This window comes from Caretta caretta, chromosome 6 (assembly GCF_965140235.1).
Source record: "Caretta caretta isolate rCarCar2 chromosome 6, rCarCar1.hap1, whole genome shotgun sequence".
Classification (NCBI taxonomy): domain Eukaryota; kingdom Metazoa; phylum Chordata; order Testudines; family Cheloniidae; genus Caretta; species Caretta caretta.
In genome coordinates, this window is record NC_134211.1 from 20,932,670 (window position 1) to 20,948,391 (window position 15,722).

General features: G+C 48.8%; 2 protein-coding genes across 3 annotated transcripts in view; both read left to right on the forward strand.

Annotated features, from left to right (window-relative positions):
- The window catches only part of PNPLA2 (patatin like domain 2, triacylglycerol lipase), a 52,323-nt gene extending 42,295 nt beyond the window's left edge, over positions 1 to 10,028 (forward strand). Inside the window, exons 6-9 of one of the 2 annotated variants that reach the window (XM_048854950.2) lie at positions 1,073 to 1,252; positions 2,090 to 2,222; positions 3,191 to 3,313; positions 4,645 to 10,028. In XM_048854950.2, coding sequence (XP_048710907.2) covers positions 1,073 to 1,252; positions 2,090 to 2,222; positions 3,191 to 3,313; positions 4,645 to 4,909 — 701 coding nt within the window. In that variant the 3' untranslated portion in view covers positions 4,910 to 10,028. Of the gene's footprint in view, positions 1 to 1,072; positions 1,253 to 2,089; positions 2,223 to 3,190; positions 3,359 to 4,644 lie in introns of both variants that reach the window. The other variant, XM_048854951.2, reaches the window with a different exon arrangement.
- Positions 10,029 to 14,701: 4,673 nt separating this feature from the next.
- CRACR2B (calcium release activated channel regulator 2B) overlaps positions 14,702 to 15,722 on the forward strand; it is a 77,868-nt gene continuing 76,847 nt past the window's right edge. The window contains exon 1 of the mRNA XM_075129309.1: positions 14,702 to 15,072. The gene's annotated coding sequence lies outside the window, so the exon portion shown is untranslated. The remainder of the gene's footprint in view (positions 15,073 to 15,722) is intronic.

A 15,722-nucleotide genomic window follows, 5' to 3' on the forward strand; every position in this document is an offset into this window, starting at 1 on the left:
TGAATTTGACCTCTGATGCTTCAAAGCCTGTAAGCAATAAAATAAACCGAAGTATGTCTCAGCACTGCAGAGCTCTCGTATTCTCTGCCTTGATGCAGTGAGACACTTCTGCTCTAGCTTTACTGACATCTTGTGTTAATGCTAAAAGAAACGGAGGACTTGTGGCACCTTAGAGACTAACCAATTTATTTGAGCATGAGCTTTCGTGAGCTACAGCTCACTTCATCGGATGCATGCAGTGCTTGCATGCATCCGATGAAGTGAGCTGTAGCTCACGAAAGCTCATGCTCAAATAAATTGGTTAGTCTCTAAGGTGCCACAAGTACTCCCATTCTTTTTGCGGATACAGGCTAACACGGCTGCTCCTCTGAAACCCATGTTAACGCTGTTTTCATGGCACACTGCATGTGCCTGTGGTGCCACCTTGTGGCCAGGCTGTAGCAGATCAAGCTTTTTACTCATTCATTTTGTCCTGTGTACTTCGCCCCCGGGGATGGTAAGGAAACAAGGCAGCGTCGGTGTTATGTCACTGGATGTCCCTGTTCTGGGGGAAGCTGTGCTTTCTGTCAGCATAGTGCATCGGTATGGGGGGCCTGCACCAGTGAAGTGTGCTTACACTGGTGCAAACGACCTTCATGTAGGCAGAGTCTGCCAATGGTGAAGTTACAAGCAGGTATAGTCTTGCAGGGTGGGCTGGATCTGTGCCGTATAGTAAATCCGAGAGGTTTGGATTAAGCATGGGTCTGACTCTGCCTATGGTTTGAGTATATACCAATAAAACAGTTATGAAAGCAATAACCTACGGTATTTCCAGAGTGTACTGGGAGGTGTTAGCTTATCTGGCTGAGAAAGGCACTCCAGCTTCACGTTGCACCATAGGTGAGCAGGTATCTAATATACCTGGCTATGCAAAATGGCTGCCCGCGGTTGGAGATAGAAGGCCTATTTCACGGCTGTAAGGTTAATCCCCGCTCGTGGCATCAGATGAGGTAAAACCTAGAACTCTAACCAATCGGCAAGCAAAACGACTGGCTAAATTGCCACAGTCCCTCCACTCACCTTCCCTCCCCAGGTCTCCTTCACCGCCCAGGGCCCTCGCACCCTCCCCTGGCTGTTGAGAACTCGTCAGGGGAGAGGGACCCGGAGGAGGAGGAGGAGGAGGTACGAGCTGAGGACCAGCTGAGGGAGAACGCTGCCCTGGCTGCTGTCGAAGACCACATCTTTGAACACCTGCCACCCAGACTGAACCAAGGTATGGTCCCTAGGGGGACAGTCCAGGCTTCTAGCTGTTCCAGTGAAAAACTCACTCCTCTCTAAGCTGACCAGCATAGCTCACTGGCCTGTTGGGATGTGAGTGTTGCTTGTTGACCGCCATGTTAGCTAATGCACCGCGTATTGAACTGGAGCCCTCCTGAGCTAAAACCTGGAAACTCTACACCTTGAGCTAAAGAGCCAGGGTCTGTAGTTGAGAGCTGTACCAGCCTCACTTTCTGTATAGACTGGGCACCGGTATATGTGTGTGGAGACGGGGGACCATGTGCAACACATCCTGACTACTGGGTTATGCTTGCGCACCTTCTTCTGAGGGACCACAGAGACTATGGCCTGGTCTACACTAGAAATATAGGTTGACACAGCTATAGCACTCTGGGTTGTGAAAACTCCACACCCTCCAGCACCGCGGCTGCGTCAACCTAACCCCCTGTGTAGACGCAGCTAGGCTGATGGAAGAATGCTCCCACTGACTGTCGCTCGGGGAGGTGGTGTTCCTACCCCACGGGAAAACCCCCTTCTCTCACTGTAGGTTGCTTCTACACTATTTAGCTCTTCGGTGTGGCCTAAGTGAGCGGGAGCGGGAACTCGCTCACCTCCCCTTGGTGGGAGGGAGAGAGGGGGGTTTCTGGATTTTGCTCCTTATAAGCCAGATGAAGCCAAAGGCTTGAACTCCTTGTCTCCTTGTTTGGAACGGCGCATGCTCTGAATGAGACAGGATAATTTGTGAAGCTCATGTAGCACTGGGGGGGTGGTGGACAATCACGCTGCATTTGCTAGGGGGCTGGTCTGAACCTGTGGTGTTCTCTGTCCTCAGCCCTTTTGGAAGCTTGCACTGAGAAAAGGGGCCTGCTAGTTGGCATCACCAACTTGTTGCCTGTGCGCTTGGCCTCTGCTATGATGATCCCCTACACGTTGCCTGTGGAATCAGCCGTCTCCTTCACGGTCAGGTAAACCTCGCACCCGTTTGCTTCGTAGCGCTGCGCAGCATGCCATGTGGCCAGTAGGGCATGGATCTAGGGCAGGGCAAGGATCTATTCCAGCCCTCCTGTGTACGATAGCTGCCCAGGAGACAACTTCAGTTCCTCTCGGCCACTGTGTTGGGACTTCAGCCGCAGCCCGTCTGACTCATGAGGCTGAAGAGAGCTGGTTCTGTTTGGAAACTTGCTCTCAGAGTTGTAGTAAACTTCCCCAGCACCGCGAATACAGGAGTGGAAGGATACAGGAGGGTCGAGAGGCGTGGCGTTAGTATAGGCCCATCCCCCCCGATTGTTAATCTGGGGGTGGGATGAGTCCTACAAGGTTTAACATGCCATTGTGGTCTGATTGGGGAAAGGAGGGAGAGGAGGATAGTTTTGGATCTGAATTTTGACCCCATTTTGCCACCTTAGGGGGAAGGGGAGAGCAACAAGTCTCAGTGCTTTGTTGGGATTGGTGTAAAGCATGGACCCACCCTACGGAAATAGTGTTTCTGGCTGGAAGAAGGCAATAGAGGCAGAGGAAAACCACATTCAATATTCTATTCCCTGTTCAATTCCTGAATTGGCTACATTTTTAAGCCTTCTTAGAGGTTTGGAAAGTGACGTGGCCTTTCATCTCTTAGTTACCTCCTCCTTGGAGTTCATGAACTAAATTTCCCTGAGATGGCAACATGAATATGCTGACTGTCAGTGCCTCAGGGGTGAAATCCATGTATATCTTGCTGCTCCAGGCAAGACTAGGCTGTGCCCTATCAAGGAAGCAGTGGAAGCGCCATCATTCAAGTCATTTGACATGAAGCTTTGGAAAACAGTCATGCATTGGCCCTGCTGGGCTAGGACTAGAAGGTCTGCAAGATGTTTTCCATCTCTCATGTCTGCAGATCTAGCAGTGGCCTCTCAGCTAATTGTTCTCTTTCTGTGCCTCCTCTCCTGTTCAGGTTGCTGGAATGGCTGCCGGATGTCCCTGAGGACATTAGGTGGATGAAGGAACAGACGAGTAATCTATGCACCTATCTCATGAGGGAAGCCAAGAAGAAACTGGGAAGCCATCTCTCAGCCAGGTTCTTCTGCTTTCCTCCCAGCCCTCCCTCTGCAGCCATTTAGGGGTGGGTACGGCCTGTGGGAGGGGGACACATCTGTTTCACCTTCCGCTGTGTCACTCTTACTGAATCGACTTGGAGCAAATCAAGAGACCTTGTCTGTTGGGTTGCTTAGTCCTGGGGTAAAGTTCCCACCTTCCCTCCCAGAATGATACTGTATTGAAACGATCAGATAGCATAGCAGTGGGCGTGGTATAAAAGCCGTACTCACTTGTCCACCTGCCTTCATTTCATAGAAGACGTAGTGATGCCCGTTTGCATGGTGGTTGTTAGCTTGATGACTCTGGAGCCTCAAAGTTTCCTCTGAAGATAATTCAGGTCAAGTGGCCGTTTCTGCTTAGAGGCCTATGACTGGAGTAGCATGGGGCAGTACTAGGGGAGCCAGGGTAGTCCAGGTCAAAATGGAGTACAGCTGGGTGGGAAACCGGTTTCTCGTCCCATGAAAACTGTGGCGATTTCAAAAAAATTTCCCATTCTGCACTGGGACAAAACTGAGGAGCATGTGACCGTGAGACAGACACCCCCCCGCCACCTCCCATAACAGCCTGGTAGGGAGGGCACTCCTCTTGGATGAGGGAGACCGAGGTTCAAGTCTTGGCTCTGAATCAGGCAGAGCAGTGACTTGCACGTGGGTCTCCCAGCAGAGTCCCCCAAACACCAAGCTGTTGGTTATTCTGGGGTACAGCTCTTTCTCTGTCTCTGGTTTTATCCAGAAATTCTATCCTGGACTTAGGAAACCTTCCCAACAAAAGTTTAATCAAAACTGACTCTTTCCCATGGAAAGATGCCATTTTGACAAATCTGGATTTTCCAACGGAAAACAGTTTTGGCAAAAAATTCCCAACCAGCTCTAGTGTCGAGATACTTGGGGACAACTCCAGCATTGCTTGTCTGCATTATGCCTGGCCAGTGCCCTGCGTGGGCCGAGGTTGAGGTGAGAATATAATGCTTTATCTAAATAACATTCCTTGTGGTATGGAAAAGCCTAGAGGTGCCAAAGGAGATCAGGATTTCATTGTGCTAAATACTGTACGTACACCTAGTAAGAGTCAACCCCGACCCAGAAGAGTTTACAGTCTAAATACACAAGATAGACAAAGGGGGGAGCAGAAATGGATGGGTATAGAGGTGAAATGATTTGCTCAAAGTCACACAAGCAGGTTGGTGCCATAACTGGGAATAGAACCTACGTCACCCAACTCTCTGTGCAGTGCCCTGGCCACTGGACTGTGCTGTCTGAGTGTCCCTACCCTCATGTATTTAAGTTGTAACCCATGTTCATTGCCTTTCAGGCTGTACTACCATTTTGAGCTCCGAAGGACCCAGAGCCTGCCAATCCCCTTGGCCTCTACCTATAGTGAGGTGCTGCCCCAGTGGGTGCGAAGCAACCTCTCCCTGACAGACGTTAAGACAAAGTGGGAGGAATATCAGCGCCAGCTCATGCTAGGATTGTTCTGCATCAACGTGGACATGCAGGCCTCCATCTTCCCGTCGGATGGGCTGCAGATGAGACTCTCGCCAACAGACCATGTGCAAGAGAGCCTGCCACACTTCTGAGCCCCCAGCCGCAACCAGGAGGAGGCAGGCTGCTGGGCTCAGACCTGCATCTCAGCAACTTGCCACCGTTGGTTCTTGGAAGCCTGTGATTGGGAGCTTCCCCATGAACAAAGCAGTGGCATCCATTGTAGCTAATTGCTACTTGCCTGACTAGGGGAAGGGGGCACTGTGTTAAAGTGAACATGTTTGCTGATGATGACCACTTAGAGAAGTGTATCAGCACCCAGCATGGGGGAGGTGGCAATCCCCGACTGTGCTGTAACGGTTCCAATGGGCTCCTCCAGGAGACATACGTGGAGGGATGTAGCCTAGATCAGGATGTAGCTCATGCTCTGGAGCTTGTTTTAATTGTCTCTGGTTTTAGATCTACAAATTCATGGCTTTGCTTCTTTGATTTTTTTGTTTTAAACAATCCAGCACCCTGTGGCTCTTCACTGTTTGTGCTACCAGGAGGTAAAGCAGCCCATCGTACCAAAGCAGCTATTGTATGGGCCCAAACCCGCCTCTCAACTCTCCTTCGTTGGAGCCAAATTTTGACCTCTATCCTCACTCAAAGCCAGCTCTGACCCTGCTGCTGTTAATGTAGATTTCATTGGCATTGGGACTACAGAGTTACAGGAGAGAACTGGATACCCACAGATGGTGCTCTAAGCTTCCTTCATCTCTTCTTGGTCTCTCTTGCCTCTCTCCTTTAGGGATCTTTGTCTCCATTGGGCTCTGGAGGCCTGAGATCTGAAGTGATAAAACTGGCTGGGAATTTTTTTTGATGGGGGGGAAACATGAGATGTTCATCTGAGATTTTTCAGGATTTAGGTGCCTGATTCCCATTCATTTTAATTGAACTAGCCTTAGGTGGCATTGCGAAATCTCAGCCTTCCTTCCCTGGATTGGCCCGATGGCTGCCGCTGGGGAAGGAATGTGAAGGGCTTGTAGGAAGGCCGAATGTGAAGACTGTACAGTGCATGTTGTGTCCCAGTGGCTTGTGGTGGAATGTCGCAGCAGGTGCCCAGGAGATGGTCATTTGGGGGGGAATGGGTTCCAAGTCCCAGGGACCATGGAGCTGGAGAACCCTGAAACCCAATTCCCCGCTGGCGCAAAAGGACAGAATTCCGTCATAGCCAGTGATGTTGCACCTGCGTATGCTTGTGGTGATTTTGGACCTTAGTGAAGGAGCTGACGTTGGATGATGCAGATTGCCAGTCCCAGAGATGCTGCCGTGTCAACTCCCCAAGCGGGAGCTGTGTGCCCCCCATTCTGACCGAAGGTGGTACTGCCCCAAAGGTGACAGCATAGTGTGCGCAAGAAGAACAAGGAAGTCGGGGAGGTGAAGCAAGAAGTGCCAAATCCATGTGCAGGCCACTGTATCTTTATTTTGTCACTTAAAAGATGAGTCATTGGGGTTATACCAGGGCTGAACTCTGCCCAGTGTTCGGAAGGTGTTGCCTTGAAATATGCAGTGTCGCAAGGTAACCCAGTAGCATTCCATTGCACATATGCTTCTAGCAAAGCTGTTTCTTTGGCACATTCTCCGTGAGAGGATGGGTATCTAGTCCCACCTGTTACTTGCCTCATTTCTCAGTGGGAGGGGAGAGATGGCCGCCAGTGGGGATTGTACGTACTGAAAAAGCCAAAATCCTAATACTGTGACTGTGTCTGTGACACAAAACCCATCTTCAAGGTTCCTCTCCTTGCAATGCCTCTGGCTGTGTGGGGCTTCTTTCTACCTCTGCTAGCACAAACAAGCTGCAATAGGCCAAAGCAAAATGAATGTGTCCTTTTTTTTTGGAGGGGGGCAGGTTCAGCTATATACTGTATACATAGACTAGTGACTCATACAAGGTTCTCAAATGCCACTTTGTAAAGAAGAGGAGATGCACCCAGAAACCCTGGTGATTGGCACATGATCAATAACTAACAGCTTGGAGAGAGAGAGAGAATAGAAAGTCCAGCAGAGCATACGTGTCCTGGACCTGATGAGAAAAGGTGTCCCTCCTTCTGAAGGTGAGGTTGCATGCTTGCTAGCAGCCATGGCCTGGATGATACACTTGGTGTGGGTGGGAGTGTCTGCCTCCACCAAAAGGAGTATTGCTATAATGCCTATAATGACATGCACCATAGAGACCTTCTGGCAGAAAGCAGCCAGGAGCTCACCGAGTAACCACGGTGTTCATTTTGTGGTTGCCATCTGCAAGCAGGACTCTGAAGGTGGAGAGGCCCTGGTGGTGGTAGACCTGTCTGTGCCCACAAGACACTGGTCTGGAAACAAGCTTCTGTGATTTAGAGTGTCCCCTTGCCAATCTTCAAGTGACATTCCCTGCATAGTGCAAGCCCCTGCTCAGTTGATGAAACGGACCTGGTATTTGTCTCTGCAATAGTCCAGGCTAGCCAGTTTTCCCCCATTCTGTATTTGTGCATTTGGTTTTTCTTCCCTAAGCATAGCACCTTACATTTGTCTTTGTTGAATTTCATTTTGTTGTCCATAACCCAGTCCTCCAATTTATCAAAATCCCTGTGAATTTTAGCTTTATCCTCCAAAGCGTGGGCAATCCCCCCTTGTTTTATGTCCCGTATATTTCCATTAATCATTACGCTTTGTCTGCAATTGTTTAACCAATTATGTATCCACTGAACCGTAATTCCACTGCACCCACATTTCTCCAACTTCCCTATCAGAATGTCACGTGGGACTATTTCAGAAGCCTCGTTGAAATCCAGGTATATTATGTCCACCACATCCCCCCTATCCACCAAACCAGTTACCCTGTCAAAGAAGGAAATCAAGCTGGTTTGGCACGATTTGTCCTTGGTATATCCATGCTGGCTGCTACTGATCACCCCTGCATCCTCTAGGTATTTGCAAATTGAATGTTTTATACATTGCTCTTATAGCTTCCCATGTACTGAAGTCAGGTTGATTGGTCTACAGTTCCCTGGCTCCTCCTTTCCCCACTTTTTAAAGGTGGGCACCACCTTAGCCCTTCTCTAGTCTTCCAGGACCTCTCCTGTCATCCATGAGTTTGTAAATATTATTGCCACTGGCTCTGAGATTTCTTCAGCTAATTCCTTCATTACCCTCAGGTGAATAGCATCATGCCCCACTGATTTGAATTAATTCAAATTGATCAGAAGATCTCTGACATGTTCTTTACTCATCCCGATCTGTATCCCTTCCCCTTTATTGTCTATGGTAACTTGGCTAATCGTCCGGACACGTTTTTTGTGAGAAGACTGAAGCAAAGTAGGAGCAGCTCTGCCTACCTATCATCTTCTGATACCAGCTCACCTTCTCCAGTGAACAGTGGACCCACACCATCCCCCTGATCTTTCTTCTATGTCTGACATATTTGAAGACCCCCTTCTTGTTATGTCTAACATTCCTTGCCAGCTGTAACTCATTCTTTGGTGAGACAAACATTGATCAGCCCAAAATCTGAAGTGCCCAACACAAGAGGACACTTTGAAAACTTGGCTTGAGAGAAACCAACTTTAATGTGCATCACGCAATAGTTCAAAGCCCTTGAATGTGATGCTGCTGGTCCTAGTCAGCGTGTGGCTTTAAGAAATGAGAGAGAACCCCTGTTACATTGAGCCAATCGCCTGGGATCCAGTGCAGGATACTTCCCTTCAGCAGTTTGCTAATGCTTTGTCTAATGTCCTGAGCCACGTAGCTTCCACCACTTTCACACCAAGGTTGCTTTCTGTAATGTCAAGCTTATTAATATAGCACCTTAGCCCACGTGCACAAGAAGCTAAATATACTTTATGTAAATACTGCTTGCTGCTTGTAATGAGGCACGTAATGAACTTGTGTATATAACCAATGACTAAATTAAGTTGTACTGTATAGTTATTTTATGTTATGCACAACACTGCATATCTTCTGAACTCGCTCTGTAAACTATGATGAGTGTACCCTATGCTGGGTGTGTGTCGTGTCTGCCTCAATCCTAATATTATTGCAAGTGGCTCTTAAAGGGGACAGGATGCCAAACACTTCTCTGATATTCAGTGGTCCTGGGGATCACTCCCTTCTGGAAGATCATAGGGGGCCAGAGAAACTTAGCTCTCTCCAGTCATCTAGGTTATCCCTCTGCCAATGCAGCAGGGCTGTTACCAGACTACAATAAAGAGTCTTCCTGCTTCTGTCTGGTTTTCGATGGTTTTCTTCAGTGATGAGACTTCCGCCAGTTACCATGGCAGAAAGGGCAAGTGTGGACGAGGGGTGTGTGGACAAGATTCCTGCTGTCCGCCTTGTGCAGTCCATCTCTGGTCAATGCTATGCTGAGCTTTGCAAGCGTCCCATGAGGTCACCATTCAGAGCGCATATATATGTTTTTCTCAGATGAGAGCTGGCATTTGATTTAGGAGGAGATAAGGAAACAATGGACTAGCTTGGTCAGTCAGATGCATCTGCCAGTTCAGCATTGCGTTGAACTCCACAGTGTGCCTTCTTTACACCGTGTTCTCACCCTTTCCCTTCCTTGTTGCACTCCCCATCACACTCCCTACCTCCCCTTTCCACTCTCCCTGTGGAATCTGCCTTTCTGAATGCGGCTGCAGTTAGTTGTTTCTCAACATGCTTCATGTCGGGGAGGGAAACGAGAGAAATCTATCTGCCACCACCACCACCCCATGCCGGTGCAGGGCTCCACTACAGTAAATCTCTAATGCATTAGCGCCCTTGCCCTGAACTGATGCACTCAGGCCTGCCTACAAAGTGCAAGGAACCGCAGATGCCAAGTACAGGTCTAGAAATAAAACTTGTTTTCTGTTTCAGTGTTTCACTTGCAGTGTATAGGTGAGAACTCTGTGGGCCAGCTCCTCCTTAGAGCTCTCGTGCTGATGTGGTGTGCCTGTGCAGAGCATATAGAGCAAATGTAGAGTACTGCGGGAATTTACTGAAGTCAGAGCAGTGATTAGATCAGTGACAACATAAGCAATTGATTTATTTACACAGCAATGTCATTAAGTAGCACTCAGTCACTTGAACGTTCAGCATTAAAATTTTGATGCCTTTTTTCCCCCTCCTGTTCTTGTTTTCTAATATTTTGCTGAAGAAAGTGTAACTATTTATTTTGGCAAAAATATACCTCTAATAAAAACTTTCTAAAAATTCTCAGCTGGTGTGGTGGCTTGCTTTCTTCCTTTTACTACTAAAAGTTTATGAAAGATTTTAAATGCACTCCAAGATGTACATTGGAAACTTTGGGCTGCACCCAGTTCATCAAGTTCTAGGCAGCCTAATGGGAGCCACTCCTCTTGAGTGCATTGGAGGTAGTGTGGCCCAGTGGATAGTGCACATGACTGGGATTCAGGAGACCCGATTGTGATGTTCCCCTCTGGTGTTATTCGGACGGGTGATCTGCTATGCCTCTCCAATCCTTGACTCTGGGAGCCAGCCTTACCCTGCTCTGCTGTGAGAACCCCCTCTCCTGGGCTGTTCATGAACGGCCTCTGGCATGTAAGCTGCTCCCAGCTACCTGCAAGCGAATGACACTAGCCAATATCTCTGGTCCCAGACACAGCTCTAGGAACCTCCGTCTTGCAGTGTCCAGTTATGCCCTCTGGATGCTGCAAGCTTATATAAGTTCATCAGTTTAACAAAGAAATTGATATGTACCAGGTTTGTTATCCCAAGGGGAGCCTCTGACACCCCAAACGCACTGCTTCAGGAAGAATAAACATTTATTAACTATAAAAGTAGATTTAAAGTGACTATAAGTCAAGTGTAACAAGTCAGATTTGGTCAAATGAAATAAAAGCAAAACACATTCTAAGCTGATCTTAACACTTTCAATGTCCTTACAAACTTAGATGCTTCTCACCACAGGCTGGCTGGTTACTTTTCCGTCAGGCTGTCCCTGAACTGAACATGGCAGCGTAGGGTGTTCCCCCGAGGTACAGAGCGTCACACTGGTTTCTATTCCTAGCTCTAATTAACTCTCTGAGTGGTGGGGAGCAAGTTGCTAAGAATAAGTGGGGGCGTGGGAACCTGGGGCAGCCTCCCCCCAGAACTGCTGCTGCTTTGTGTTATTTTGGGATTGGCAAAATGGTTCTTTGGGGTACAGCTCAAAAAGCGTGTGAGAGATCGTGAGGTCCCTTGGCTCCTGCTGCAGAGAGAGAGCACAGATGCAGGTCCTGTTCAGTCTCAGCAATCTGCTAACTGGTGCCAATCACCAGGCTCTTCAAAGGGTTAAAAAAAAGTTAATGAAAGCTGAGAGTCTCCTTTACATTTCAGTTTCCCCTGCTTACAAACAAGGGAGAAGAGGGAGGTTTCAGAGGGGACAGAGAACAGCGCTGCTCCTTCCACTGAATGGTAGACACCAGGAGTGAAATCTTGGCTTCACTGAAGTCAATGAGAGTTTTGCCATTGACTTCAATGGGGCCAGGATTTCACCCCAGGGTTTAAAAAGTGATATCAATTCTTGTGATATTTGGAGTTTTGACTTTTTAAAGCTCCAGCTCCTGGAGTCATGTGATTATTAGATTCTGACCTTTCTTTTACAGGCTCTAGCACTCTGGTGGTGGAGAAAAGTTTGAAAATGTGATCTGAGTGCATCTGAAAGGCTCCAAGTTAGAAAAAAAAAGACAAAAAAGAACCCCAAAACTTGTCTGAGTTAAAATAATGAGATTTTAAAAATCTCATCATTTGTGGTGGCCTGACTCCTAGTTTTCAAACACTTGAGTTTGCCAATACTGACAATAGTAAAATAATTTTGTGCACTTCATGTGTTACAGAGGGACGTGCAGGTTCAACACACAGCAGGCAGTGGAAATTGGAGCCATATGTTAGAGTCTGTAGTGCAGGACTGACAGATCAAACAACCTTTTGCTTTTAATGACAGTGCTGGATTCTTCAGAATAACCAAATATCCAAGTCCTGGGCATGCCATGCTCAGAATTTATAGTCATTCGATAAGGTCTTGGTGACACCTGAGATGCCTTTTATTCTTGGATGCAGGTTGTGAGCGGAGTCAGGGGGGCTATGAGAACTGCCGGGTAGCTGAGCACAGACGATGCTTTGCCTGGGTACTGTTTCATCCTCAGGTTGCTGTTGCTTTTATTCCTGATATTTCTCCTGCTGGCCATTCCCACATTCTTCTGACAGAGGAAAAAGGAGGTAAAACAGAGGGATGTGTCTGAATACTTCAGGTAATTTTCAGGACAAGTGAGGTGGGAGGGATTCTTACAACATTTTGGGCCCAATTCTTATCCTAGGTTAAGGTATGAGGAGATGCATCATCACAAGCTATTTAGGGGCAGATTGTAATGCTCTTACTTATCTTGGACTGTACCTTACACCATCCAGACCACACCACACTATCCATTATCTGCAGCCAAGCTCTACGATACAACCACATTTGCTCCAACCCCTCAGACAGAGACAAACACCTACAAGATCTCTATCAAGCGTTCTTACAACTACAATACCCACCTGCGGAAGTGAAGAAACAGACTGACCGAGCCAGAAGAGTACCCAGAAGTCACCTACTACAGGACAGGCCCAACAAAGAAAATAACAGAACGCCACTAGCCGTCACCTTCAGCCCCCAACTAAAACCTCTCCAATGCATCATCAAGGATCTACAAGCTATCCTGAAGGACGACCCATCACTCTCACAGATCTTGGGAGATAGGCCAGTCCTTGCTTACAGACAGCCCCCCAACCTGAAGCAAATACTCACCAGCAACCACACACCACACAACAGAACCACTAACCCAGGAACCTATCCTTGCAACAAAGCCCGTTGCCAACTGCCTCTACATATCTATTCAGAGGACACCATCATAGGGCCTAATCACATCAGCCACACTATCAGAGGCTTGTTCACCTGCACATCTACCAATGTGATATATGCCATCATGTGCCAGCAATGCCCCTCTGCCATGTACATTGGTCAAACTGGACAGTCTCTACGTAAAAGAATAAATGGACACAAATCAGATGTCAAGAATTATAACATTCATAAACCAGTCGGAGAACACTTCAATCTGTCTGGTCATTCAATTTCTGACCTAAAAGTTGCAATTCTTCAACAAAAAAACTTCAAAAACAGACTCCAACGAGAGACTGCTGAATTGGAATTAATTTGCAAACTGGATACAATTAACTTAGGCTTGAATAGAGACTGGGAGTGGATGGGTCATTACACAAAGTAAAACTATTTCCCCATGTTTATTCCCCCCCCTTCAACCCCCCACTGTTCCTCAGACGTTCTTGTCAACTGCTGGAAATGGCCCACCTTGATTATCACTACAAAAGGCTTTCTCCCCCCCCCCCCCCCGCCCTTGCTGGTAATAGCTCACCTTAAGTGATCACTCTGGTTACAGTGTGTATGGTAACACCCATTGTTTCATGTTCTCTATGTATATAAATCTCCCCACTGTATTTTCCACTGAATGCATCCGATGAAGTGAGCTGTAGCTCACAAGAGCTTATGCTCAAATACATTTGTTAGTCTCTAAGGTGCCATAAGTCCTCCTTTTCTTCTTGCGAATACAGACTAACAGGGCTGCTACTCTGAAACCAATAATAGCACTGAGCTCTTTTCAGCTATAGATCTCAGATTCCTTTACAAAGGAGGTCAGTATCCATATCCCCATTACACAGATGGGGAAATTGAGGTATGAGGGAAGGGGTGTACTTGCCCAGGAGGCCAGTGACAGAGCCCAGAATAGAAACCACCTCTCCTGAGTCCTAGTCTAGAGCTCCATCCCCTAGGTCTAGGTCACTCTGTCTCCAACCAGTGGCGCTACTGGTGGAGGAATGTACTATTTAGCATAAGTAAAAGCATCACAATCTGACTCTTAGCAAAGGGAAATATAATTCTCACTAAATAGGACAGATAGTGCATGACATGTACAGGTATAATATGACAGAGCATGCGTAACCTTTCATCAACAACCCATATTCTCTAAGGGTCTAATTTGGCCCTATAGAATCCACTCGGAGCTGAATCAGAGTCATCAAAATCAATTCCAGAACTATTTTTTCATATATACAAATGAAGGCTCCGATCCGGTAAGATGTTCAACTCCTACCTTCCCTACATCCCACAATTATTTGTACTATGCACCCCTTTTCCATGCCAGTAGATCAAGAGAGCTTTACACGGGAGAAGGAGTTTAACCTCAACTTGAAAATAGGTATTTATCGAAGTATACTCCACCCCGCACATTGCCAAGCGCTTGGAAAATGTAGATAGGACACAAAGCCTCCCTTCTCTTGGGATGCTTTCGACAGGCTAATCTCTCTTTTAGAAAACCTCTCCTGCTTTCCCCCCTAAAATGCCGCCTCCCTCCCTCCCTCCCTCCTCTCTCTCTCGAAGGGACATTATTAATCGGAAGCCTTGTTAATTAAACAGGAATCAGCGTGAGTTTTAGGCTTGCGACTAACCCATGGCAGGACTGAGGTTGGATGTCCTTAATACAGAGTGGGGATGAATACAACCTGGCCAGGCTAATTTGTATATATTCAAATTCTCCAAGTGTCCCATTGACCGGCGGCTCTTTCTAGCTTCACAGCCCTGTTCACTGCCCCCCTCACCCCGTCTTCCCTGTAGTTTGCGGCGGGGGGACAGATTGAACGGGAGGGTTTGTTCATTTCATCCCGTTGGCATCTGGCCCTGGGCTTCCTTCCCCCTCGCTTGTGAGCCCTTCAGGCTGATTCCCTTTCGCTCCTCCCCGCCGTCCCTGAAGCGGCTGCTGGCTCGCCTTTGAGTGTCTCAGCCTGGGGACAGCTAGATTCAACCCCCAGCCCTGCGGATAGTTTGTGCCCCCCCCCCCCCCGCTTTCTCTGTCTGTTCCCCATGGATTTCCCCTCGGGGCGCTCTCCCTGCGCAGGGGGTGGAAAAAGCAATAAGTCCACGTGGGCTTGGCAAACGCCTTCAGCCTCCCCCCGGCTGCTCTAGCCTCGCGGGGGGGGGCATCCCCAGAGCCAGCCCCAGGGCAGCCCCCCCGCGGCGGAGGCTGCCCTGGGGCTGGGGGCTCGGGGCGCTGCGCCTGCAAAGCAGCAGCCAGCGGGTTAAGGCGCCTGGCGTGTGCGGGGCTTTGCCAGGGCTCCTGGCCCCGCTGGGCTCCTGGCATTTCCGGGTTCAGACGCCTCCAGCTGTAAGCGCCGGCGGCTCCCGCTCCGGCTCCCCGGCCCGGAGCCCAGGCGCCAGGTAAGCGGAGAGCAGCCGGCGGCTTCTCCCTTTCCCCTGCGCGCCGTGCCCGGCTCCAGCGGCGCTCCCGGGCGGACGGGCGGGGGTCTCTGGAGGGATCATTTCCCAGGTCGGATGCTTTCCCAATGAGCTCCGTCTACAGACTCTCAGGCGAGCCCCCCCTCCAGGCCAGTCTCCTCTCTGCCCTTCCTGGGGCTTCGCTTCTGAATCCCCAAGTCTGGCAGGTAAAGTTGGGTTCAGTCAACATGGGGGGGGAGGCTGGATCTTGTTAGCCCAAGAAGCAAGAGGGGGGCGGGCATTTCCCTGAAAGCTCTGCCCTGGGGTGCTCGCCCTGGAGCCAGTGCTATTCAGTCTGGCTCTGCCCCTGTGGCAGGGAACTAGGGTGACCAGACAGCACATGTGAAAAATCGGGACAGGGGGTGGGGGGTAATAGGAGCCTATATAAGAAAAAGACCCCCAAATCGGTACTGTCCCTATAAAATCGGGACATCTGGTCACCCTACAGGGAACTGGGGCGGGGGTGTGTATGTCAGATTTCCAGCTCCTACCATTTCCAGGGCCCTCATTTCAGAATTCTATTGATCCGTGCCCCCCCTTCCCCTCCCCCCCACGCTGTCTCCCCCCTTCCTCCCCCGGTTTCCTCTTGCCCT